Source organism: Clupea harengus, chromosome 21 (genome assembly GCF_900700415.2).
Source record: "Clupea harengus chromosome 21, Ch_v2.0.2, whole genome shotgun sequence".
Classification (NCBI taxonomy): domain Eukaryota; kingdom Metazoa; phylum Chordata; class Actinopteri; order Clupeiformes; family Clupeidae; genus Clupea; species Clupea harengus.
This window is the reverse complement of record NC_045172.1, coordinates 9,565,401-9,589,970: the sequence shown is the minus strand read 5'-3', so window position 1 is coordinate 9,589,970 and position 24,570 is coordinate 9,565,401. Positions and strand designations below refer to the sequence as shown.

The window sequence follows — 24,570 nt, the reverse complement described above, 5'->3', positions numbered from 1 at the left end:
TTTCTAGTTTTTTAGCAGTGTAGGTTTTTATCTATTTACCATAAGTGTATGTTTTTCTCTGTCTTTTTATTATATGTTTTCATCACTATGTTCTTAGACGTGTTTCTTGTTCCCTGTAGCTGTCTCACCCTGTGTTTTATGTATTGTATGTATGGAATGTTATTAATATAAATGCAGCATGGGTGGAAACCTGAGCCAAATTTCCTACATTGTAGGAGAATAAAGTGAATCTTGAATCTTGAGTCTTGAGTCTCCGACAGTAGAACCCCCATGTAAGCCAGCATAGGCCCTGAGTCAGTCCCTGGCTGCATGTCAACTCCGTAGATGGCTGAGAGTTCAGGTTCAATCACGTCTCTCCCGTGCCCCACCTCCTCCATGGTCTACCTTCAAACGTGTGGCCTGGTCGTTCTAGACAAACTAGACAATCTGAGTCAAAGGATAGCTCAGACGTGACCTAGGGGGGCTGACTTAAAACAAGAACACAGACTCACACACACACACACACACACACACACACACACACTCACACACACACACCACCACCACGGAGCGAGCCATCTGGTTTTATCAAGACATGTGTATTAAAGCATCAAGAGTTGAGATCCGCCTGCTTGTCTCTCTCTCTGCCTCTCTGTCCAAATCGAGAGGATAAAGCGAGCAGGAACCTTCTGAAGAAAAACAGCCAGTTCTCCTTACGTCATGGTTTAAGTATGAGCTGATTAAAATAGCTCACTGAGTAATGACGACTTTTTTTTTCATAATGTTCAACCCCTGTAATTTTCTATCAATAACGTCATGTCAAATAGCATATTAGATATACAAGAGGAAATGATCCAGTTTGGGGAATTTTTCTTTTTACTTCATTTTGGGGGGGATGGGACTGTCTTAACACCATTACACCGCGTATCATGTGACAGTCCTTTCACACTGGCGGCCCTATTTTCTGTCCCTGGCAACAAAAGACTCTAGATTTTGTGTACTAACAACACGTCTCAATGCAGTCTGTCACTGAGAGGAAGTCTCTGTCTCTCTCCCTGTGTCCTTTATCTTGGTTCCTATTAATGCGAATGATTGATGCCATGGTTACTTAAGAGCTTGTGCTGTGTCCGTCATTGTTGTGCCAAAGCACTAACAGGCTGTCTCAGTCCAAGCAGAGACAAAACAGTTTGAACTAGTTTTTAACAGCAGTAACAGCAGCTTTAATTTTCTCTGTCCCACTTTCTCTCATTCTCTTTTAGGGCTGTTAATTTCTTGAGAATTGTTTAAAAATCCTCACCCAGCTCGTAGTGGTTTCTCAGCTTGAATGCATTTCAATACAATTTGTCTTCTTTTCTTCGCTGCCAAGGGGAGAGAGAAAAAAAAAAGCACTCCCATTAATCTTACGTCAGTGTTAATCTCAGTGTTTGGATGATGTGAGAGAACCCTTGCAATCAAGATGGTGATAGGGGTAAACAACAGAGGGAGATAAACAGCAGGCTGTGTCCGTATGTGAAACGCTGTCTGAAGATAGATGTCTTTGCTGAAACACTAGCCATAAAATCAGGGGGGGGGGGTGCCATGGAGAGTGTGATCGGGATAAGGTGCGATACAGATAATCAACATGCTCACACGCTATCAGTCAACTCGCACAACCTGTGCCAAAGGCTGCTGCCCCGCAAATGCACTGACCGATAACTAAATCCATACTTGGTGTACAAGAGGCAATGGTATACTTTGCCGGTTTTGTAACTCTTTCTCTCTCTCTCTCTCGCTCGCTTTCTTTCTCTGTCTCCCTCTCATACACACACACACACACACACACACACACACACACACACACACACACACACACACAAACACACACACAATTTCGGAGTCACACAGCAGTGGGGTTACAGACATGTTGATTTTTTTCTCTTTGGCAAATTAATGATTGGAAGTGACGAGAGGCAGGAGGAAATGTTGTAACCCAAGCCTCTTGTCTCTCCTCACCCCCTCTCTGCCCCTGTAGAGCATCGACAGAGAGAGCAGATATTTCACACATTACACATGTCACACAACACTTTCTGCCTCTTCTGGTTTCCAGACACACACACACACACACAGAAATACATTCAAAGACACTCATTTGCTCTCTTTCACACACCCCCACACACACACCCACACACACACACACACACATGCTTGCAAACATACGCTTGTGCACACCTTTCATTAACAAGCAACAGGACACACACACACTCTAAGATTCACACACACACACACACACACACACACACACACACACAAACACACAGACACACACAAACACACACACACACACACACACAAACACACAGACACACACACACACAAACACACAGACACACACAGACACACACAGACACACACACACACACACACACACACAAACACACACACAAACACACACACAAACACACACAAACACACACACACACACACACACACACACACACACACACACAAACACACAGACACACACACACGCAAGAAAAAGCTCACACCCCGGGAGAGGCTGTACAACATAAAGTTCCATATAAGGACATGCAGATGATGTCATGCACCCTAGCCTGGGAGCATGCGGTGAGCACATCTCTTATTGTTTGGTTTAGCTGTTGGAATGTCCACATCGCTGCCGCTGTGAGACTTGTGACTATAGCCAGAATGTGCCGGACGGGCTGAGTTTGGATGCGTGCACCTAACAGGTAGGAGATTTAAAGAATAAACCCACTATGGGGAAACTTGCCACCGCATGGTCTAGTTAGGCATTTGGGTAATAGGGTTGATAGTTCTCCCGGTGAGATTATTTCTCACTGTCTACACTTCATGATGTTCTGGTGTCAGGCTCCATTGACTGGTTTCATCACTTGCTTTGCCATTTAATTCATTAAGACTTTCTTGAAACGAAGATTTCAGAGGTGACAGTGTTGTTTTATGAAGTCCGGCACATTCTAAATAGTCTAACTTATGTGCTGTATACATAAAGCTTTCCATCAAGTTTTTTAAAAGTCTAAGGACAATTTATTTTCTAATCTGTCCCGGAGGTGACTATTTGTTTCATTAGTTAGGCTACTGTGATTGTTGGGTAAAGTTAAACTGAAACAAAACAAACTAACAAAACAAAAAGAAATAAACACAACCAAACAAAAAAGAGTATGATTTAAGTCTTGGTATAGTCATTTCTAATCAATCATCAAATCAAAGTGAAATACAATTTGACATGATGATTGACTCAAATCGGTCTGATGTGACATAAATCTAAAAGTGAGATTCACTTTGACTCAAAAGTATCCAATGTTACACAATAACTGAAAGTGAAATTTACTCAGTAGAGTGACTATACTTGACTAGAGTTGAAGTGGCATTGACCACTGCATATGTTACTAGAAGTCATTCTACATTGAATCACTATGTATTTTTGCCATTTGTCACTGAAGACTAATTGTCACACAGAATATCGTAATGGTCATGTCTTTATTAGGTTTTACACAACCCTCTCAGTCACGCGTGTGAACCTCTCACTCACGGACACGCATATATCTTAAGCGATGAAAGTCTTTTTTAATTTCCTAACATCCTTCCATAATCTTAATTCTATCACTGAAAAGATTAAACTGGTTATCTTGCTGTTTTTCTATAAACAGCTTGAAATGTTTCACAGCCTCAAACACATAATAATTGCCTTATTTCATTTTTTTGATAGTACTTTCAGGTTATTGTTTTTAGTCTGTACAACATTTCAATCGGTCTTGGCATGCTTTTCCTGTAGTAGTGACTTTAGTGCAGTGTGGATTTACAGAGAAACAAATCCAACGTACAGACTCAACTCTCCATTTTTGCCTCTTTACATCACTCATCACTTACATATTCTCTCTTTTTCATACACATTTGGCAACATGTCCAGTGGAGAAGATAAGATCCTTCACTAGTGAAGAATACCTGCTTTCATTGCAGGCATCAGAAAGTGCTCCCTCTATTGGCGAGAGAGCGAGAGGAGCGAGAGATAGAGATAGAGAGAGAGAGAGAGAGAGACAGAGAGAGAGAGAGAGAGAGAGGGAGAAAGAGAGACAGACCAGTCACCATCAGAGGCTTTCATTCCCAAACACAATGGTCATTTAAAATGAAGCAGATGTGGTCACATTACACCCTGTAAACACACCAGCAGAGCATTTCTCTTCCAAGCAAACAATGTATTTTTATTGGGATTTACTCCATGTTAAAGGGCAACCAGGCACACTGTTCTCTCCCACAGAAGAGGAGAGTTCAAATGTGCAATCCTGTACATGAGAACTTTTTGAGCCGCCTCTACAAAGATCAGAGAGCTTAAAAAGAACAGATTTAGTAGACGTTAGTTACTTAAACAACCAACCTTATGCCTTGTGTTAAGCGCCCAAAATAATAGCAAGGCTGAACTCCTTTTTGAATTTGTATGCTTTTGGATATAAAGAACTCAGCCACCAGGATGGACCCCATCTACTTGACTTCATTCAACTGGTGTTTGCTCCACAACACACAGAATTCTGATGGTTCCACCACAGAGCAGCATGAAACCTAAATCTACACTCTTTTCTTGACTTTTCTTCCATAGTCACGCAGTGGAAGAAGAGGTTCCCAGCTCCATTCAAACTGCAGAATTTCTCAGTCTTAATAAAACAAATATTAAGACCAATTTTTTTCTATTATCGTCTACACACTTCTACCTCTAACCATGAGAATAATTGCCTTTTAGCGAACTATTGTTTTATTTCCTATTAACTTTTGCTTTAAAATTTCGGTCTCTTCTGCACTTGCTCTTCACAATTCCTCCATCCCCTTACAGCTACACCTTGCTGCCGTTTGAGTTTGGCGAGAGTGAAATATTAGATGGCAGCTCTTATGTTTATCTAACTTTCTTCTTAATCAGCTGTTTCCATGTACTCTGTTTAACACACACGCCACATTTGATTGACATGGCAAAGGCACTAAGTGGACATCATATTTATGTTTGAGTTGAAGGCACCAGTAGCATCCACATGTAAAGGTGAAACACACACACACACACACACACACACACACACACACACACACACACACACACACACATACCGATGAGCTCAGAGGTCAGATCTGAGATTTTTGGGGTTTTGGTTTCTGCCACTGACTGAACCCACACCCTGCTTGACATCTTACAATGTGGCTTTCATTCTGTTTTTTTTTTCTCCCTCTTCTTTTTCTCTCCATTTTCCTCTCTCTCTCCTCAGGGATTGCTCTGTGTTGATCTTGGTCTTATGTGTCCATCACAGAGAATGATGTTGTGTAAAGCGTAGCTTACTGACTAACCAGCTAGTACATGCCTCTGAAAGCACAATCATTGAGTCATGTTTCAATTCTCAGGTTGATTAAATCCTGACCATACACACACACACACACACACACACACACACACACACACACACACACACACACACACACACACACACAAGATGCATATCTACACTTATCTGAAATATCTGGTACATCCATTTCACAGTCATTCACATGCACCACAGGCTCAGCATTCCATGTTATTCAGTCCACTAGTAACAGGACCAAAATATTGTCCTCCTGTAGAGAGGGGGGGTGTAGCATATAGCGCTATCGTATCACCAAATCTCAAATCAACATCCTGGGCTTTAGAGGCAGCCCCCATCAAGCACTTATCATCGGCTGCCATCTACGGAGAGCTATGCCACCGGCGTCTGTTCTACCCCACTCCTGTTCTGCCTGCCAGCTCTGTTATTGTAGTGCTCCACTCCTATGACACAGCGTGGCTTCTCCAGGGAAGAACTGCAGTTGCAGTTTCACAGAAATACAATTAGGGTCCCACCCCACCCCCCAAAAAAGAGGTAGTTATGCGATTAGCATCTAAGGAATACATGTCACTTCCTCTCCTGGGATGGCTGCTCTGCTAAAGTAGATCTGGCAGTCTGCAGACAATTCAGGCAGTGGTTCTTGAAATGGCAGGCAATTACGTACTGTGGGTGCTAGTTTATTTGCATCATTCTACTGGAGAATTCATAGAAAGAATTTGCAAAAGAGTTCAGCCTGTGAAGAACACTGCATGAGTAATGAACACTAAAAATGTTATCCAAATTCAAAGCAACACTGCAGAAACACTGCAGAAGCACTTTACGCATACATATTTCCAAAAATCTACAGTAAATTAATATTCCAATATTAAGTATTATACAAATTATAATACAATAAATGATAAGATAATAATATTAATAATTAGTAGAGAAATGGAAAATATATACCTCTGTCAGCTTTTTAACATATATGGCATAGTGTCCTGTGTGGTTTCCCTACGTGGAGTTGCGTATTTTCAGGAGAAGCACAGAGCAGTAGTCCTTTACCCAACTCTAGTGCCATATGTTATATGACCATGCCAAGTAGACACAATTCAAATTACCTTTAAAATAATGTTAGAATTTCAGTGTTTCAGTGGTGTTTATGAATGTGAAAATGATACATGCTGTGCGGCGTTGGGAATTACTTCTCTGCTCTGGTCCCTTGGTATGTATCAGATGCTGTTTCATTACCACTTCAGTTTCACTTGCTTTGATCAATTCTGTCTCCAACATGGTGGAACATGTGGAAAACGTTTAAGCAAGTGCTCCCAGAGTCCCTGCCCTGTCTACAAATCCCCTCAGCAGAGCAAAGAGGTGACATTCTCTCTCTATCTCTCTCCTTCCTTACCTCTTACTTTCCTCCCTGCTCTCACACTCAAACATCCACTTTGAGAAACATACACATATGCACACACACAGAGACACACACATGTGCAGACAGAGACGCAGAGAGACCCACCCTGCCCCTCTGACATCATTTCATCTACCAGGAGCTACGTGGAATTTCTGAGTGCTGGGAGAGAACCTCTGTTTATATAGCCAAGCTGTAATTGCCTCTGGAAGAGGGGGAATTCCTTTAAATATAAAACCAGCGAGGGAAGGTGGTGGAGTTTCGTGTGTGGGGGTAAAGGAGCGAGGAGGAGAGGGTTAGGGGGGCATAGGAACCCCCTAATTAGGCAATTTTTCCATGCCAGTGCGACATCTGCAGAGTTCACTGGCAGCTGTGTGTTCGGCAGTCAAAACATCCCTTCCAGCGCTGGCGGCACGAGGCGGCCCGACGAAAAACGTGCCAGCCACTCTGACCCCAGTTTCCCCCGTGTGTTGCCTGGAACATATACCCTCGCTCTTGCATACACCATACATGAAGACTGTTCGCTCCCTCTGAAACAACATCTTGGGTTTTGAATGAAATACGAGCGTTCAATCTTTCTGTGAGTGCGGGACTGCTCACAGCTCCACTTTTCAGTACATACGACTGCCAAAAGAGTCAACATGAAAAACCCATTACACCTTGACAGTAGTATTATGTTAAAGAAGTGGGCGTCTAATAGTTTTCTTAAAAGCGATGTACAGTTAATGGATTTTTTTTTACACATGTCTCCATGGAATGCTGTGAAACAATTGACTCTTGAGTTTTGAAATACACTTACTGAGAGGACATGATATCCCATTTTCTGTTAACTACAAAACCAAATGAAATGCTTTCTCTCTTTTTTCTTTTACAGATTAAAGTTGCTCATAGACCAGGAGAAGGCCTACCAGGAGAAAAAGGACAAGGATTACCAGAGAAAACTGTCTAGTCTGCAGGAGGAACTCACTAAGCTCAAGTCATTTGCTCTGCTGGTCGTTGACGAACAGCAGCATCTCACTGAACAGCTCACCCAGCAGACATCCAAGGTCCAGGAGCTGACCATCACCACCTCCCAGGCACAGCAGGCATTTAGTTCAGCCCAGGCTCGGGCCCAAGAGGAAGAGAGCAAAGTCCTCCGGTTAGAGACAGAGCTCCGTGACCAAGCCACTCACTTCCAGCAGGAGCAGGAAACCATGACTGCCAAGCTGATGAGTGAAGATGCCCAGAACAGACAGCTCCGCCAGAAGCTGTCCACCCTCAGCCGGCAGTTGGATGAGCTGGAAGAAACCAACAAGACTCTCCGGAGAGCCGAGGACGAGCTCCAGGAGTTGAGGGAAAAGATTGGTCGTGGGGAGTGTGGCAACTCCAGCCTGGTCTCTGAGGTGGAGGAGCTGAGGAAGAGGGTGCATGAAATGGAGGGGAAAGACGAAGAGCTAATCAAGATGGAGGACCAGTGCCGTGATCTCAACAGAAAGTTGGAGAAGGAGTCCAGCCAGAGCCGAAGCCTGAAGGCAGAGGTGGACAAGCTCAATCACAGAATTACAGAGCTGGAAAAGTTGGAAGATGCTTTTGGTAAGAGCAAACAGGAGTGCAGTGCACTCAAATGCAGTCTGGAGAAAGAGAGGACTGTGACTAAGCACCTGTCCAATGAGCTGGATGTCCTCAAGGTCAGGATCAAAGAACTTGAGATGATTGAGGGTCAGTTGGAGAAGACTGAGCTCACACTGAAAGAGGATCTCACCAAGCTGAAGACCTTTACCGTTATGCTGGTGGATGAACGTAAGACGATGGCCGAAAAGCTAAAACAAATGGAGGACAAGCTACAGAACAGCACTGGCAAACTGCAAGCAGAGCAGGACAAGGTCACTTCTGTGACTGAGAAACTAATTGATGAGAGCAAGAAAACCCTGAAGGCCAAGGCTGAACTGGAGGAGAGGATGTGCAGTGCCAACAAGGACAGAGACGAGCTCAGAGCCAAGCTCAAGGCAGAGGAGGAAAAGAGCAATGACCAACAGTCCAAGCTCAACATGATGAAGAAGCGATTGCAGTCTCTGGAGGCTGTGGAGAGGGAATTCCTGAGGAGCCGAGCCAAAGAGGAACACATCAAGGCCCCCAACCCAAACCGCTTCCAGCCGGAGGATAACAAAGTCAAGGATCTCACCCAGGAAGTGGAAAGGCTGAGAAGGAAACTCAAGGAGATGAAGGTCGTCGAAGACGATCTGCTGAAGACAGAGGATGAATTTGAGACACTGGAGAAGAGATACTCCAACGAACAGGAGAGAGCCAAGGCCTTGTTGGAGGAGCTGGAGATTTCCAGAAATGAGCTCTCCAAGTACCAGCTGGCAGAGAAGGAGTCATCCAACCAAGAACATATTCTTTACAAGCGCCTTAAAGAGGAAGAGGCTAAATCTAGTCATCTAACCAGGGAAGTGGAGGCCCTCAAGGAGAAGATCCATGACTACATGGGAACTGAGGACTCCATCTGTCGCGTGAAATCTGATCACACTGTTCTTCAGAGAAGGCTGACACAGCAAGAGGTGAGAAATAAAGAGCTGGCCAGAGAGATGGAGAACCTCACCCGTGAACTGGATAGATACCGTCGCATCAGCAAAACTTTACGGCCAGGCATGAACGGCAGACGATTCTCAGACCTGCATGTCTCCACAAAAGAGGTACAGACTGATCCAACAGATTTTCTTCCCCCTAATTACAAGAGCTTAGCCCCACTGGAATGTGCTGTGGTGAATGGCAAACTATATGAGGAGAGTGACCCTGAGGATGACCCCAATTACAACGAGGTTTGTGTCACAAAATGCAACCCCTCCCTTATCAACAACGTCAACAACCTGAACAACAACATTAGGCGAGCCAGAGTTCCTTTCATGAAAACCAAAGAAAACCAGCACCCTATTAATGGCAAAGTGGCACCAAGACAGAATGGGAATCATGTCCAGCAAGGGGATGTGGTTCTAACACACAGCCCTGGTCAGCCTCTCCACATCAAAGTCACGCCAGATCACGGACACAACACAGCAACCCTAGAGATCACCAGCCCAACTACTGAAAATGCTCAGTCCTACACCAGCACTGCAGTCATCCCCACAAGCGGAGCTCCGCCCAAACAAAGAATCACAATCATCCAGAATACATCCATCACCCCTCCCATGAAAACCAAAGGCTCCACATCCTCGGACAGCCCTTGCAGCCCAGACCAAGCCATGTCTCCCTTCACCATGGCTGCCTTTTCCCGAGCAATGACCCCTGACTCCTCAGGGTCGGTCACCCCTGACAGAGCCATGTCCCCTATCCAGATCGTCTCTGTCACCACAGGCAGCCCAGACCGGTCCCAGCCTGCAGAGCCATTGGAGGTGACCGGAGGCCATGCCATTTTCCGCGTCAGCCCAGAAAGGCAGAACAGCTGGCAGGTCCAAAGGTCCAACAGCACAGGCTCAAACGTGATCACCACTGAGGACAACAAGATCCACATCCACCTGGGGAGCCCTTACATTCAGGCTGTTAACAGCACCTCAAGGCCCATGAGCCCCTGCTGTTCACCTGGGCAGGAGCAAAGAACTCCTGTATTAAACAATGGCAAAATCACCAGTAGCATCACTATAAAGCCCACCTCCTCCCCACTCCCGCGGCCACAAATTACAGTAAGTAACATCTATGACTGACCCAGTTCACCAAGCACCCCTTCCCATACTTTAAAGAAGTATAACTTATACTATCCCAACTCCAGTCCATGCTCCAAATCCCAAACAATCCATTTCATTTAACCCTAAAACCCCCATCCTGTTTAGTTGTACTTGACTGTATTATACCCTTTAGAATGTTCAACCACAGCACTTTTTCTGTTTGCTTGTTTGTTTGTTTGCATTGTTTGTTTGTGTATTCGTTTGCATTGTTAAGTCAGGGCATGGGGGGTGGGGTATACTGTGTGTGTCTGCATGATCAAAAAGTGTGGGGAGAAAAGATGATCGAAAGCAGAATAACCAAGTGAAAGTGCTAGTACTGAACTTCATTTTAGTCTTGGCTGACACGTGTGTGCACTTACTGTACTCGCTTTTCATGAGAAATGACCATGTACTGAGGGTATTCACGGATGTAACTTTTTTTTGTTTATACATCATATACCACATAAATTACTTGCATTTTGTTATGTTGAACATTTCTTTTTGAAAAATTAAAACTTGTAATATGTTTGATTTCATTCGTTATGATTTTATTCATTATGATTTTATCATCAATGTCTGAAATACACATTTATGAGTTTTCATTGTCTCTAAACCAAGCATGCCTCAGCATGTGGTAATGTAATGCACAGTGTAGTTGGTTCTTGTTCATCACATGTGGACATTGCATGTGCTGTCATTATTCCCTTTGTTGGTACTCACCCTTTAAAACATAACACATCTATGGGTTAATTCACGATGAGAATTGAGATGATAATTGAACAAAACAGCCTAAACAACAAGATATTGAACTAAGTTAATATATCACATTAACCTAGCAGTATGGAAATAAAATGATTTCACCCAAAAGGTCCCAATCACACGCTTTCTATACATGCTTGACAAATTCCTAAAGATTTAGGCAACTTCAGGCAAATTAAAGAACTCTTTTTACAACCGGGGCTCTGAGAACATTCAGAGTTTATAGGAGGGGAAAAAAGAATTCTGACATATGTTTGCTTGGCTGAGTTTAATTCATAGGCTGATGTCATAGTTTCTCCCGATATCCAAAACACAGAAATCCAGTAACTGAGAGCTGAGACTTGCATGGGTGAGTCTGCAGTCTCTCTCAGTGATACAATGGAAATTCAGTTGGGTTGAGTTAACTGTTTATGTGACCTAAAATGTACATTTATTCTACCGTTAACGGTAATCAAAAGAGAAATTATGAACAATAAACTAAAATAATTCATGCAGTACATCGGTTTTTAAAACAGCAATGTTGTAGTTAAAAAAACAACAACTGTTCTTCCTTTAACTAAGGATCCTTCTTACAAAAAGTAATTTTTTAGGATAGGACATGGCCTAATTCTCTAAATGCAAAAGGAAAGGTGCTTCAATGCTTTCTTTTTTATCTCCTTTAGCATAGGGTACAGATGTTGCAACCTTCATTCAGAGGTTGGCTCTTGTTCAAGTAGGCTACAAATGTTTTTACCTTCAAGGGCTTTTATTTGCCTAATGACTTTTGATTTTGCACTTAAAAAATATTTTATCAGGGTTTCATGACTGATATGAGCATGCGTGACATAGGCTATGCCTCTTTGATATTAACCATTTTTTATTGTCATGATACTAAAGATGCTTTGTAAACATCTAAATCTTACTTTCTACTTTTCTAAATAGCTGGATACTTCTGAAATGATTTGATATTTGAAATGAAATCCTTGGATCAGGCTCATTAACAGCTCAGTTGAATCAGCACTGCTGTGTAGGACAGCGCTGTCCAGGGTGGGGCACCACGAACAAATTGATAACGGTGTGAAGGGTAAAGTAGTCTATGCCCCATGCCCCCCCTTTACAGCACCCCCTACCAGAAAATAGTTTCAACGTCCCTGATCTGACTCACTATTAATATACAGCGCCGGCTATGTCAAGCGTTAAATTGATTCAGGCTGGAATTTTTTCACAGTCTGGAAGCTGGATCCCCCGCTGTCCATGTGAGCATTACAGTAAGTGGCAGTCTGAATGAGATGCTGTTCTCATCCAGGGCAGCTGTTTTATTTTGCCACCCCAATGTACAGTCATCTCAGTGGTGGCCAGACAGCAACTGATCAGCTCCAAGTAAAAGAAACGTTACAGAGATATTTGGAAATGGATAAAAATAATATAAGTAGATAGTAGTGAAGCTTATTTTCAACATTTCAACAGCATAAAGACCATATTAAAAGTGATTCTCTACACATACATGATGCCACACTGATCTATCTTAAGATCTATCCTTTTCATTATATATTTTATTTTATTTGGAGCTTCTAAGTATACAACCAAAGCTTATGTTCATGTAGCTCTTTTTGCCCCTGATATTTTTATCATAATGATCTGGTGCAGTGGCTAGTCATCACCGGAGTGTGCCAGTGTTATGAGCACCTTGCTTTGTGCCAGCTGAGAGGCGAATGGGTATTTTTTGTTTTGCATGTGTAGTCTACAGAGACGCCAAAGTGAAATTCACATAGCCTCATTGCTACGGACAATAAACCCGGAGGATAAAATAAACCATTTGGCCGAGACAGGCCCTGACTCCGCGGGGTGAGTGAAAGCGGATCCCTGAGAGCCGTATCCTCTGAAACTGTGTCTCCCGACGCCCGTCAGAGCCCCAAACAAATGCCGTGTTTGGTTTCCATGGCAACACCTGTGCCAGCGCATCTGTGAGTGAACTGCTGGCCCGGACTTGGCAAAGGGGAAGTGCTTACTTCAACTCCTGGCTTTATGACTCCAAAGGGAGGACACTTTTAATTATGGGTCATTATACGTTAAAACTACATGCACTCTGACATGACCTACACTGAATTTTCTGGTACATTACCTCCACCACAGGCACGGCATGACCCAATTCTCAGATCCATGTTCTGCATGAACTTCATAGACATGGTTCAATACGCATATTTTAAATGTTAATTCTCAAAAACACTCCCTCGTGCAGTTGTACCCGGCGATAGCTGCTCATAAATCGGCCTCAATTTGTCTCTCTGGCTCTCAGGATGAAAGAGGACGGGTTTACAAAAGAGGGGTTGGATGGGAGGACGACTGATGAAACCGTCTGTAATCTCTCTCTCACTCTTTCACCTTCTCTCTGGATGAGATGTGCACCTTAGAATTCCTCCTCCTCCATCTTTCACACTGCAGGCAAAACAGCTAAGGCAGTTATTTAAAAACCATAGGAGGCTGAGTTGAAAGGAGCTGAAATGATTGCAGGGTGATGACAATCACAAAAGCATTCCTGCAGTGACCTCACTCCCTGGCATAGCAAGAGCGGGAGCATTAGATGAACGATGAGACTGATTATGTAGTAAACAGCTTAGAGACCAAAACCCCTCTGGAGTCATTCAGAGTGACTTTTCACAGATCGGAGTAAATCGATCCAACACCTGTCTTACCCTCCGCCCGATCCACACTACCCCCCCCCCCCCCCCCCCCCCCCAACCCATTCTAATTTCTTCTCCTGCACTCCTGACTTCATCCTGACTAACTTTCTCCCTGTACCCTTAGAGCAGAGAGTATGACAGAAAAATGAGTTGAAATTCAACAGATGAGTGATTTCAGTGCCAGAGAAGAGCTGGATCAAAAAAGATGTTGTCATTCCTTGAGCACATGTGCATGTGGTTCTTGTTGCATGGTTGCATTGGTTGTTTATTGCATGATGTTTATGCTGTTGCATTGATCTATGAACCAAAGCGCATATCATTTATTCTTCTGTGAGTCTGTTCCCCTGCCTTGCCAGTCATATTTCATTCGTTTCTAGTTTTACTGTCAAAAGTACCAGCACACTGACAACCTTAAAAGACAAGTCTGAGGGAAAATACCACTGCAGTATTTAAGAATATCAATCATGGTTTAGCCGAAATGCTACTGCCACACCCCAAACCTCCAGTCAGTAAGGGCAACAAATGTCAAACCTGAAGACTTTTCTTTAGTACTAACATATGATCAGGTATCTTTTAGACACCTGAACATCCAGGACATTGAGGTTGCCCATTATTACAAACGAACCAATCATTTTGTAGTTTGACAATAACCCATAACAGGAAGTGCACTTAATGTATAAAACAATAACATAACCATACACGATTGGAGCAAGAGTCATTTTTAACTTTGCTTCATTAATAATGCACAGAAGCCCTTTGGGCAGACGAGACAGCACCATCTTGTGGTGCACATTGAATATAATAATGAGATTCAACTGAAGGGTTCATTCTCACAGCTGTAGCATGTGGTTTTCTGGCATATGCTGCACACAACATAATTGCACAATATTCAAATAGCTGCCCACACACCTAACAAATCTGATTAAGTGGGGTAGAGGAGTGAACACTGGAAAATATGCAGCAGGATAGAGACACCGTGGGTGCATTCCTGACAACCCCTCTCTTTCAGGACTGTGTGTCAGTGGTCTGCATATACACTACAGCTCTGGTGCTAGTTATGACTGTTGATACATTGTGTTAATTGGCCCCACCCCTTTCTGGCTTTCCAACAGATACCTCTTGAAGCATTCCGACGCCCTGGTCCCACAAGGATTCCCAAACCGAAGCCCTATGGTGGATCGAAAGGGATAAACAATGCTGTCAATGCCGGGATAAGCAAGACACCTCAGACATCACAGGCACCTCAGAATACAGCCAAAAATCTACCCAACAATATAAATGTGGTGAACCGCTCAACAAAAACATAGATACCTTTTCACATGTTTCCGTCTCAGAAAACTTGTTCATCATCATCTCACCTTTTTGTGTATCATTGGGGCTAAAAATAATTAAATGTGACAATTAGTTTGACCTATTTTTCTTCACTGTCTTTTGGTTACCATTGCCAAAAATGTTCGAGCAGACTGATAATATACAAGATCTCTGGCTATTTTCAAACTGCAACCCCTGCACGCTTTAATGGAAAGGTGAACATTACTGACCATTTAAATTTTACAAGGTGCTTCAGTCCTTTTTTGTAACTGTGTACTCTGTTGCTGTCTTGAACACACTGTTTATGTAACTGTCACATCATTAAATCCCTGAGTATGGCATTAGTGATATGCAAATCGTAGCAATAATGTATATAAGATGTTGTTGGTAGACTAATTAGTTTCCTATCTTCCTGTTCTATGTCAATGTCCTTGACCTTTTTAAAAATGTGACAATCACTGTAATTAATGGGTATGTTAATAAAGATTATGTTTTTATACTATACTTTTGACTGGTTAATGGTACAGGGTATGGTCTTAGCCCACTGGCACTTGCAGCTCTATTGAAGGCTCATACAAATGGGCTTGCATGCTGTGCTTTACAAACATCAACAGAGGCAAATAATAAACATTAGTCCCTTAGCCATTCTCTCATTAATGCGTTCCATCTTTGCAACTGTTTAGGCCTTGCACACACTGTCCCCTGTCACTGTTCTCACTGTGTGGGGAAGTGGCGGAGGCGACTCACGCCATCCAATCAAAATTTAAGCGGTTCAGCAAACATTGGCCAATCCTATTCAACGCGGCAAATTCCGGTAGGAGGCTTTTCTGTAGCAAACGCGGGACTCAACTCATTTACCGCGGAGATGTTGTGATAGGTGGATGTAACGTTAGTGTTTTTCTGTTAATAGGAAGGATGGTTGTTATATCGATAAGTACACCATAATGCAATATACTTTCGTATAGTATTTCGTGGATTGCAATGCTGTGCTGTGTACTTGCACAAACCGCAACTTTATCGAAGATAAGTCCTTGCTAACGTTTATTAGTCAAAGTATCATAACGTTACATGCCGTGGTAGCCACTTAAGTGTTACAACGTTGGCTATCAGGCAAAATTTTGGAGCCCAAAGATAAGTGTTTGCCAACATTAAATAAGTTGAAGGACAAAGATATTAGCGTCATGGCAAACATCTGTTTTGAAAGACGTGCCCTGGTCGAAATTCCCGAACCACAGCCGAAAATTGCAGGTGAGATGTAACAATTTATAATTACTTTTACATTCAACCATCCGCAATAAAAAGCTTGCGCGCCATCTGTTACGATGTACGGTGTAAGTTAGCTTGCTAACGTTGGCTAATAAGTTTCTAGTTTGGCGCTAACAATTGTTTATCCCGTCCTTTTCCCTCCATCAATGATCTGGCTTGCTAGCAGAGCCTTTTGCAAATGTATGTCAATACTTTGAACTCCTTTTAGCTAAATAATATTTACAACATAACAAAGCTCACTTAATGTCATAACTTGATGTCTTACAATTTGTGAATTAACTGGCTGCATAACTTTTCACAAAAATGCTAACGTTAGCGGGCTGTTCTTGTAACCTTTGATTTCCAACTTAGCTGGCGCGAGAATCAATAGCTAACGTATTGCTGCTAGTTTTCCCCTAAAATAGCCTTCGGGCAGCTTATTAGTCAATGGCTTTTAAAAGTTAATTTTGTAGGACCGTAACGTTAACAGCCCTCTTACCTGTAACATTACTGTGCTCATGAGATATTACATAATTTACCTGTGTGGTGCATTTCGGAGTTGTCAAGTAAATGGCCCATCAGATTTAGTTAGCTAGCAAAGGGCTGCTAAAGTTGCTCGTTTGATACAGTTTAACGTTAGTTAGTTAGCTGTAGTTGACTCAGTGTTGGCTATCTGAGCTTAGCAAGAGGTTGGGTTAACTTGCCTAACGTAGGGTTGATTTACACTCGGTCTTAACTTCGCATTTTAGTGAGTTATTGGAAGATTTCTTTAACACACTAAAGTGGTGCATAGGTAACGTTGGTTAATTAAAAATATTAAATTAACATTATTGATGTGGCTAACCTTACAGCACGCTGTAGCTTTCCAAATAGGGAAGGCCTGGAGTTGAGGACAACACAGGCCTTTGTCTGTGTATGATTTTTCTCAGTGAAGAACACAAATGTACCATTATTTGTCTCTAATATCATATGTATTGTTGGCAGCCCCAAAATAGGAAACGTTTGTGCCCAGGTCAACTGTATGCCCTTAATAACCAGCAAACAGGCCATAGGAATTTGAACCTTTATTAACTTAGAATACATATCCCTGTATTGTATTACTTGACTAGATTTTGACCAACCACAAGGCATATGATGCATGTACTTTTTCATTGGAGTAGCCAATTAATGAATGATGTCTTACTGAATGCTGAGTCCATGCCTTTTTTAGAAATCTAATATTCCAGTCTCTTACAGGTCGCTTGCGGAGGTCCTACATGGATGTTTTAAGTACCCGTGCAGGCTCTCTACCAAACAGTGCAGCTTTCCTGTCAAAACGTGGTCGCCCGTGTATGTACAAGTGGACAACACACACACACACACACACACACACTCCAAACAGTTTGCAATTGTATCCACTATAAGACCTCTTGTAGCACAAGTGAGCAATCATGTCACCAGTAACTCTAATTTATTTTGTTCTTTCCCAAAACACCCATTGAAATGACATTTGATTTTCTGTATTTATTAATTGTAAAGCAAGGTGTTATCACACTTAATATGCAAATATTAGACAAAGAAGGTATTTTTCCATATCATTATTGAATACATATCATGTTGTCCTTGCAGTGGTTGCCTGCACTCAGAGGCAGTGGATTGGTGAGGTTGACTCTCGAGGTGAGGAGGTGGAGAAATCCCCCACGACACTGTCCAGTCAACAGCTAGTCCAGCTCCTCAGCTCCCTCATCCTCCTAGAGCAGGTAAACAATTTCCGTCCCCATTTACCGCATGTGTTTTACTTTTTCATTTTTCCACACTAAATGATAGGAAATAATGAGATGAGCATGATTGTGTCATTATGTCTCCACTTGGTAAGAAGGAACTGTCTTTTGCAGGAACAGAAATGCACAGAGCACACCTCAAATCTGAAGCTACTGCTTGAGGACTTGCTTCAGAAGAAAGCCAGTGTTTACAGATCCATCCCCTACTCACGCCTAGGCTCCAACAGAGACGCTCACTGTTACAGAAAAGCCTACCCACACCTACTGGCGTTTAAAGTGAGTTTGCACAAATTACATAACCAGTGGCGTAGGAAGGTGTCAGATTTGGGGGGGGAGGGGCACCAAATGGATAGGGTTTCACTAAAGCAGTGAAGCCCTATGGGTATTACAGTTGAGCCTAGAATGATGATTTATTTGCTTGTAGCTGGGAAGAGTGTATGAACTCGAACTTTTCAAGCATGTTGGGACGTTTCCGATAGAAGATTCCCATGTTCTAGAAATAGGACAGTTTAATTTAAATGATCACTATTATGTGTCTGACAAGCAATGTGAGATTTTCCATGACACTACTGAGGATCTGAAACGTGAATGGATAAAATCCTTTGCCTTGCATTATGGCTTTATTGCACTTCATGTGTTATGGATTTATTTGTTTTGGTAGAGGTTTGGGCGGGTGTGGGGGGATCCACTGATATCCTATCCCTCTATCATCGATGCCGCTGTACATAACTGATGCTCACATGTTCACATTAACATCTAAATATATAATTTGGCTATTCAGGTATGCTGATCTATGATTCCTGCTACTGTACTCTCAAATGTACCATGTCTTATGAGTCTTTTTTTATTTATTTATTTTTTTATCCCAGCGTTCATGCCAAGAGGGTGGCCAGACATTAGAGAGATGTGGCGAGTGGGAGTCTCTGCTGGAGTTTGCACTGACGGGCTGGAGGTGCACCAGCGAGCTGCCCCAGTGGGACACGGCAAGCCACAACGTTATCCGCGAGCACTGCTACTCCATGCTGGCCAAGCACTGCAGCACCGCCCTCAGGCACCACCAGCCTGCACCCAGCAAAGTCAGAGAAATGCTCAGGAGGTGAGAGACTCACTTCATTTTCCCCATTGTGGTTTTATTTTGTCTTAGACTAAATTTGCTTAGATCTACATATGGTGTTGAAGTGTGAGGTTTTGAGAGCATGCACACACACACACGTTCTAATTTTGGAATAATTCACCCATGCAGTTGATTATATTTCAGATAACTATGGGTGAATTGCATAGTAAAATACTTAACATTATTCATGATGAAGCACTATAATTTTGTCAGCTTTTCCAGAGCTGTTGTGAGATGCAGGTGTCCCATCACAAATCTTGGCAAGAGATAGACTGCTGTCTGTCTGCTGATAATTGTGGTTGTTATGACTGCATGAGACCACTTGGGCCCTAACTCATGGCTGTTCACTGTTACATGTCAGCCAAGGGACCTATAAAATACACATATAAACAGTCATCTATTTGTTTTCTTAACATGCTTTCATGGTGGGCTTCAGGCCCAATGTGCAAAGTATAATCATCTGGCATTCGTTAGCTAACTAACTTGATTAACTAACTGTACAAAGTGTCATGTTGGTCTCAAAGGTCTCAAACGTGACATGCTCAGTGGGAATGACCCGAGTAGTGCATAATTAGCAATGATTCCTCTATCGGGCCAGTGCAAGCTAGGGCTCTCCTCGGGCCAACCAGGGCTAATGGCCTGGGGCCTCAAGCCGCCAGAACAAAAACTATTTGCGGTTCTGCTATCGGGCCGGTACCCCGCTGTATTGCCCTTAAACCCGCCCATAACATTCTGCCTTGGTGAAAGCGTCACCCATTTCACAGTTGAGTGGGAAGTTCAAATTGAGGTATCGTGCAGTTATTTGATGTTAATAAACTATATATATTTTTTTTTTAGTTAATTTCTGGGTGGTGACTAGACACCAGTTTTTGGCACTGAACCTCTCTTACCTGACTGTGCTACCCTGGCCTTTCACCTTGAACACTGCCTCTAGCGCCAGTTAGCCCTGCTTGGCCCAAGGGTAATCGGCGGGTCAAAAGCCCCTGGCCGTCAGCCCAGAGGAGGCACGGTCAAGCCCTGCAAACGCAACTGGCCTTGGCACGCAGTAGCTCGCCCGGATTGGCCCTATAGTAGAAAAATGGCTATTGTCCTGTTTACGTCATGAAAAACCAGCAACAAAATAACAAGTTTGTCACAATGTTTTTTGTAAAAAAAACATCTTGTTTTCATCAGATGCACCTAAAGTTATCCGTAGGTTTACATTTGTAGTTCAAAATCATTTTCATTGCAAATATAAAACGGGGGGGGGAGAGAGAGAGAGAGATATCACTTATTGTAACCGTTGCATTGGAGCAGAACGCTCTCCTGAATGCTTTTAGTTGAGTAAAGAGGTCTTCCTCTTGAATCTGGTTGATTGAATCTTACAAACTAAAGTTTCCACTACAAGACAGCACCACAGTAAGTCCAGTTGCAATTTGGGCCTAAACCTGTTAGTGGTGTCCCAAACTATGCAGAGTTTCCGAACCGCGATGGCAGTGGTGGGGATAAATAGGGACGGTCACTCTTGACATGCTCTCAAGCCAACACCCTACTATTGCAACACTCCAGCATTTGCTGCCATTTTGTAACAGCTTTTTAAGATGTTATAGTCTATTTCAAGCAGTCAGCATGAGTAATGTTGAAACTATGCAGAGAGGAACATGTTGTCGTATGTTGATCTATGTATCATCTGCGGTCTATTTGCCCTTCAAAATGGAAAGTTAACATGTTTTTTTGTAAATTTGACATTGCTAGGGTAGATGAAGAAAGATTAGAGGTGTAGCTATGCTGAATTCCTAACACATTGTTGTCTTTTCCCCCTCAGATTAAAAATGACACAGGGTCACAATCAGCAGATGTCTTCCTGTGTAGAAGAGCTGAAGCAGCTTCTCAAAGACCTGAAACATTAAATGAAAGATTTAATACTTTTTGTGCTAATTATCAAGCAAATGCTCAGATGGATTCCCGCCACCAATCAAAAGGGTGCCATGGCAACACCGTTGCCAGATTAAAGGACTGTGTGCAGGAAAACAAACACGGAGCCTGTCATCATCAGTTACCTCTGCATGCTGCGATGTGCACATGGTAACACTAGGGAAACCAGCTACTTAACTGCCTCATGGTATTTGTCTGATGATATAATTTTCTAAATTAATTTCTGTATGTCCTGAGGATATCCTCAAGAACTATGAATTTTAAGGAATCATTTTTGTACAGTAATTTTGCAATAGTGGATGTCAGAGAGAATGTGAACTGGCCCAGTAGCCTCCTTGTTACTTGAAATATGTGTTTTGTAAGTCTTGAATCTGAATTTTGTTGTGCTTTGTAAATATATTTTTTATTTATATATAAATGTAATGCTTGTTGTGTGTTTTCTTTGTCTTGTCCTGTCCAGTGTGGCACCTTTCGGTTATCTCGGCTGGACAAGCCCTTCAAAAACGGCATTTTGAAATAATGCTAATGGTTATTGGGTTAAATTGGTGGGCTCTGGTTTTGTTGAGGTATCTAAAAGGGATGTGTTGATGAACTGTAAAAATACAGTTGCTGATTTTTAGGATTTTATTTATTTATTTGGTTGTGTTAGTATTGTTATATGCATCCATATGAAACTTAATGTAGGTTAAAGGCATAGTTGTCATGTGTGGTGTGAAAGCATTGCAGTTGTCCCATTGTGTTCTGCAGTTCTCTTTTCTATCGCAAGGGGGAGATAACAGTACATTAGCAGTGGCTTGCAGTAATGATCTTTCACTCATACTCGACAAAGGCTTCATGGAGATGCAACCGGAGAAAAAGGCTAAACATAAGTTCATTCATGAACTGCGGAAAGAGGAGTGAATATTCTCCCTACTGAGTGCGCATTGAAAGAAGCGTCGAAGAGATGACGGTACTGTCTGACCATGCAAAAGAAACACTGCAATCCAAAAGGGTCTGATAACTTCTAGATTTAATCCATTAATATTAATTGAACCAACAGTTATTTAATACGTTACAAGCAATTTCAACAAACCTTAAATTAAATCTCCCGGTTTTGACAACCTCAGTCATCAGCGCTGAAGAAATCGTATAGCGTGATATATTTCCCCCTTTCTTTTTATTATTTCTTATTTGGTAGGAAAGTAAGTTTCACAGCCCTTGACATTTATTTTTATTTTTTTTTCAAATGGGAGGATGGAGGACTAGGCTAAAGAGGACGGGTAAATGGGGTGTATCAATGAACAATTGGCTGGGCCTTGAAGCTAGACTTCGCCATTAATAATGCTCACATACGAAAGAGTCTGTTGGGATAGCCTCACAGTGGGGACATTCGTTCTCCATGCCGACCCTGTGGTGTTGGGAGTGTCGCCCGAAACGACAGAGGGGCTGTCGGTAGGCCTGAGTAAAGAGAGCCGTGTGCTCGCTGCGCTTAGGCCGACCTACGTCCTTTTATATTGTGTCATTAGACCGTCTCATTTCGGTGTTGGCTCTTAGGCAGCTTATCAGCGGGAACACCGATGCTGTTTTCATGCCTGCTGGGAAGCGCTTGTGGCGAATACGTGTCCTCTGTTTGCCTCTCGCTGGGAGAATAGCTATCTTACAAACAACCGCTATGCTCTCTTTCTCGCGCTTTCTCTTTCTTACACGCTTTGGAGGGGGGTAAACTGTCATGTGAGATGGTTTTGGTAAGATAAAGAAACATGCCGTGATCCTAGTATGGAGGAATCATGGGATGTGTAACTAAGCAGTTAGCCTATCTAAATATAACTGTAGGACTAACCAATCCAACTGGCTTGGGTCTAGAAAAGCTAGAGAAAACAGTCTGTGAGATTCACTATTTAGAAAACCAGGATTTCCATTGCAATTGCTTCAGCTTTATTGTTCAAGAAAGCTCTGAAACATTGACCGCACACAAATTCAAAATGTAACCATGTTTTCTTAATTTTTAGCTCAGCAAAACAACCTACTCAGAAATAAAATCCCTTCGAAACTTTCTCCATGTGGTGAACCAGCTGCCATTTGCAACAACGCCCATGCCTCCTTCCCCTGAGTCCCGTCTGAAAGCATTTTGAATATGAAATTCTCACGCATAAACTTATGATTTCCCCTGGGCTGCAATATGTTACCACCCTCCATCCAACCTCAACCCACCCCAACCCCTCTTTCTCTCGCACGCACACTTGCACATGCAAACACATACCTTGACGTTTGATTCTGTCTTCGTTGCTCAAAGGTAATATTCACAGAGCAAAAATAGTGTTTTGTAGCATCTCATTCGCACAGAACATGCAGTGTGATTGTTTGACTAGCACAATCATTTTGATTGAAGCGTGAGTAAAAAATAACCTGTGATGAAATTTCCCCTGTGCCAGACTCCTATTGTATTCCTAAATTGAATTAAAACTCCCCTATCTCAATCTTAATTTAAATCAGACATCAGTGCTGAAAGGGAAATTAACAGTTTGATGTGCATTAGGGAAAGGTAGATTGCTCCGACAAGAACCCTTGGCGAGAAATTGCTGAGAGCTAACTAGGTAACACTAGCCCTGTGCCCCTCCAAATGCAGAGCAAACACATTAGGTCGAAAAGAGCAAGGGGTTATGGGTAGTGGCATCTCCATAAATGCCTGCTGAAGTTGTGACTCACTAGCCTATGTGTTGGAGATGAGAGTCACTGACCACAGAGCTGTGACCAACAAGCCATAAATGGTCTGTACATGGTAAATGGGATTTAATGTTGATACATGTGGAGTGCTCTTCATGAAGCACTGCACCAGTTGGGCAGTGACCTGAAGTAGCAAACTGAAATGGCTCTGGTATGACCCCCTAATAGTTGAGGTCATGATTAATTAACTCCAGTTGCAAAAACTCCCCTGAGAACTGTGTGATATTTGCAACAGATCTCCCAGCAGTATTTTTTATAATAGTGTAGTTGCAAATGTAGGTTACTGTTGGGCAGGAAATGTTTCAGTAGATAAGGAGAAGTCTAAGAAAGGTAAGGCAGATGAATATGTCCTACAATGAATACCGTGTTGTACACCAGGAAGAATATTTCAGTGCTGCATCTAAATGTATTGAGCTGTTGAGAGGACTTGACTTTATCTGCATTAGAAAAGAGAGAACAACCCAGGGCTGGCCAAGGCCACTGTTAGATTAAACTCTTCCTGAAACGTGCAGTAACTGTACAATGGCTTTACAGCAGCCTTGGGCTTCAATGGCATCCCCCCCTTCTTTACATGCTTCAGAATATCCTTAAAGGCACAGTCTGTGATTCAGGCAAGAGGTTGTTGTTATTTGAGGTCAAACCCATAGACATATATACCTTTATATGTCTATGGTCAAACCAGTCAAATTGCACCCCTCCCTTCTGTG

The 24,570-nt window shown here is 42.6% G+C and overlaps 2 protein-coding genes across 3 annotated transcripts in view; both read left to right on the top strand.

Moving 5' to 3' along the window:
- The window catches only part of filip1l (filamin A interacting protein 1-like), a 69,433-nt gene extending 53,802 nt beyond the window's left edge, over positions 1 to 15,631 (top strand). Inside the window, exons 1-3 of one of the 2 annotated variants that reach the window (XM_012837305.2) lie at positions 2,556 to 2,705; positions 7,595 to 10,376; positions 14,929 to 15,631. In XM_012837305.2, coding sequence (XP_012692759.2) covers positions 2,689 to 2,705; positions 7,595 to 10,376; positions 14,929 to 15,123 — 2,994 coding nt within the window. In that variant the 5' untranslated portion in view covers positions 2,556 to 2,688 and the 3' untranslated portion in view covers positions 15,124 to 15,631. Of the gene's footprint in view, positions 1 to 2,555; positions 2,706 to 7,594; positions 10,377 to 14,928 lie in introns of those variants that run through there. The other variant, XM_012837304.3, reaches the window with a different exon arrangement.
- Positions 15,632 to 15,941: 310 nt separating this feature from the next.
- On the top strand, positions 15,942 to 21,583 carry LOC105908739. Its single transcript, XM_012837300.3, has 6 exons — positions 15,942 to 16,375; positions 17,609 to 17,701; positions 17,981 to 18,111; positions 18,247 to 18,408; positions 19,002 to 19,228; positions 21,051 to 21,583. Exons 1-6 carry the CDS (start codon positions 16,309 to 16,311, stop codon positions 21,133 to 21,135), a joined length of 765 nt encoding a protein of 254 aa, XP_012692754.1. The 5' UTR covers positions 15,942 to 16,308; the 3' UTR covers positions 21,136 to 21,583.
- The last annotated feature ends 2,987 nt before the right edge of the window (positions 21,584 to 24,570 follow it).

What these genes read in the sequence shown, in the direction of transcription:
- LOC105908739 (XM_012837300.3), top strand. Translation starts at nt 16,309, where the DNA reads ATGGCAAACATCTGTTTTGAAAGACGTGCCCTGGTCGAAATTCCCGAA. An exon ending in GTCAAAACGTGGTCGCCCGT is followed by an intron (nt 17,702 to 17,980) that starts GTATGTACAAGT and finishes TTGTCCTTGCAG; the next exon opens with TGGTTGCCTGCACTCAGAGG. An exon ending in CACACCTACTGGCGTTTAAA is followed by an intron (nt 18,409 to 19,001) that starts GTGAGTTTGCAC and finishes TTTTTATCCCAG; the next exon opens with CGTTCATGCCAAGAGGGTGG.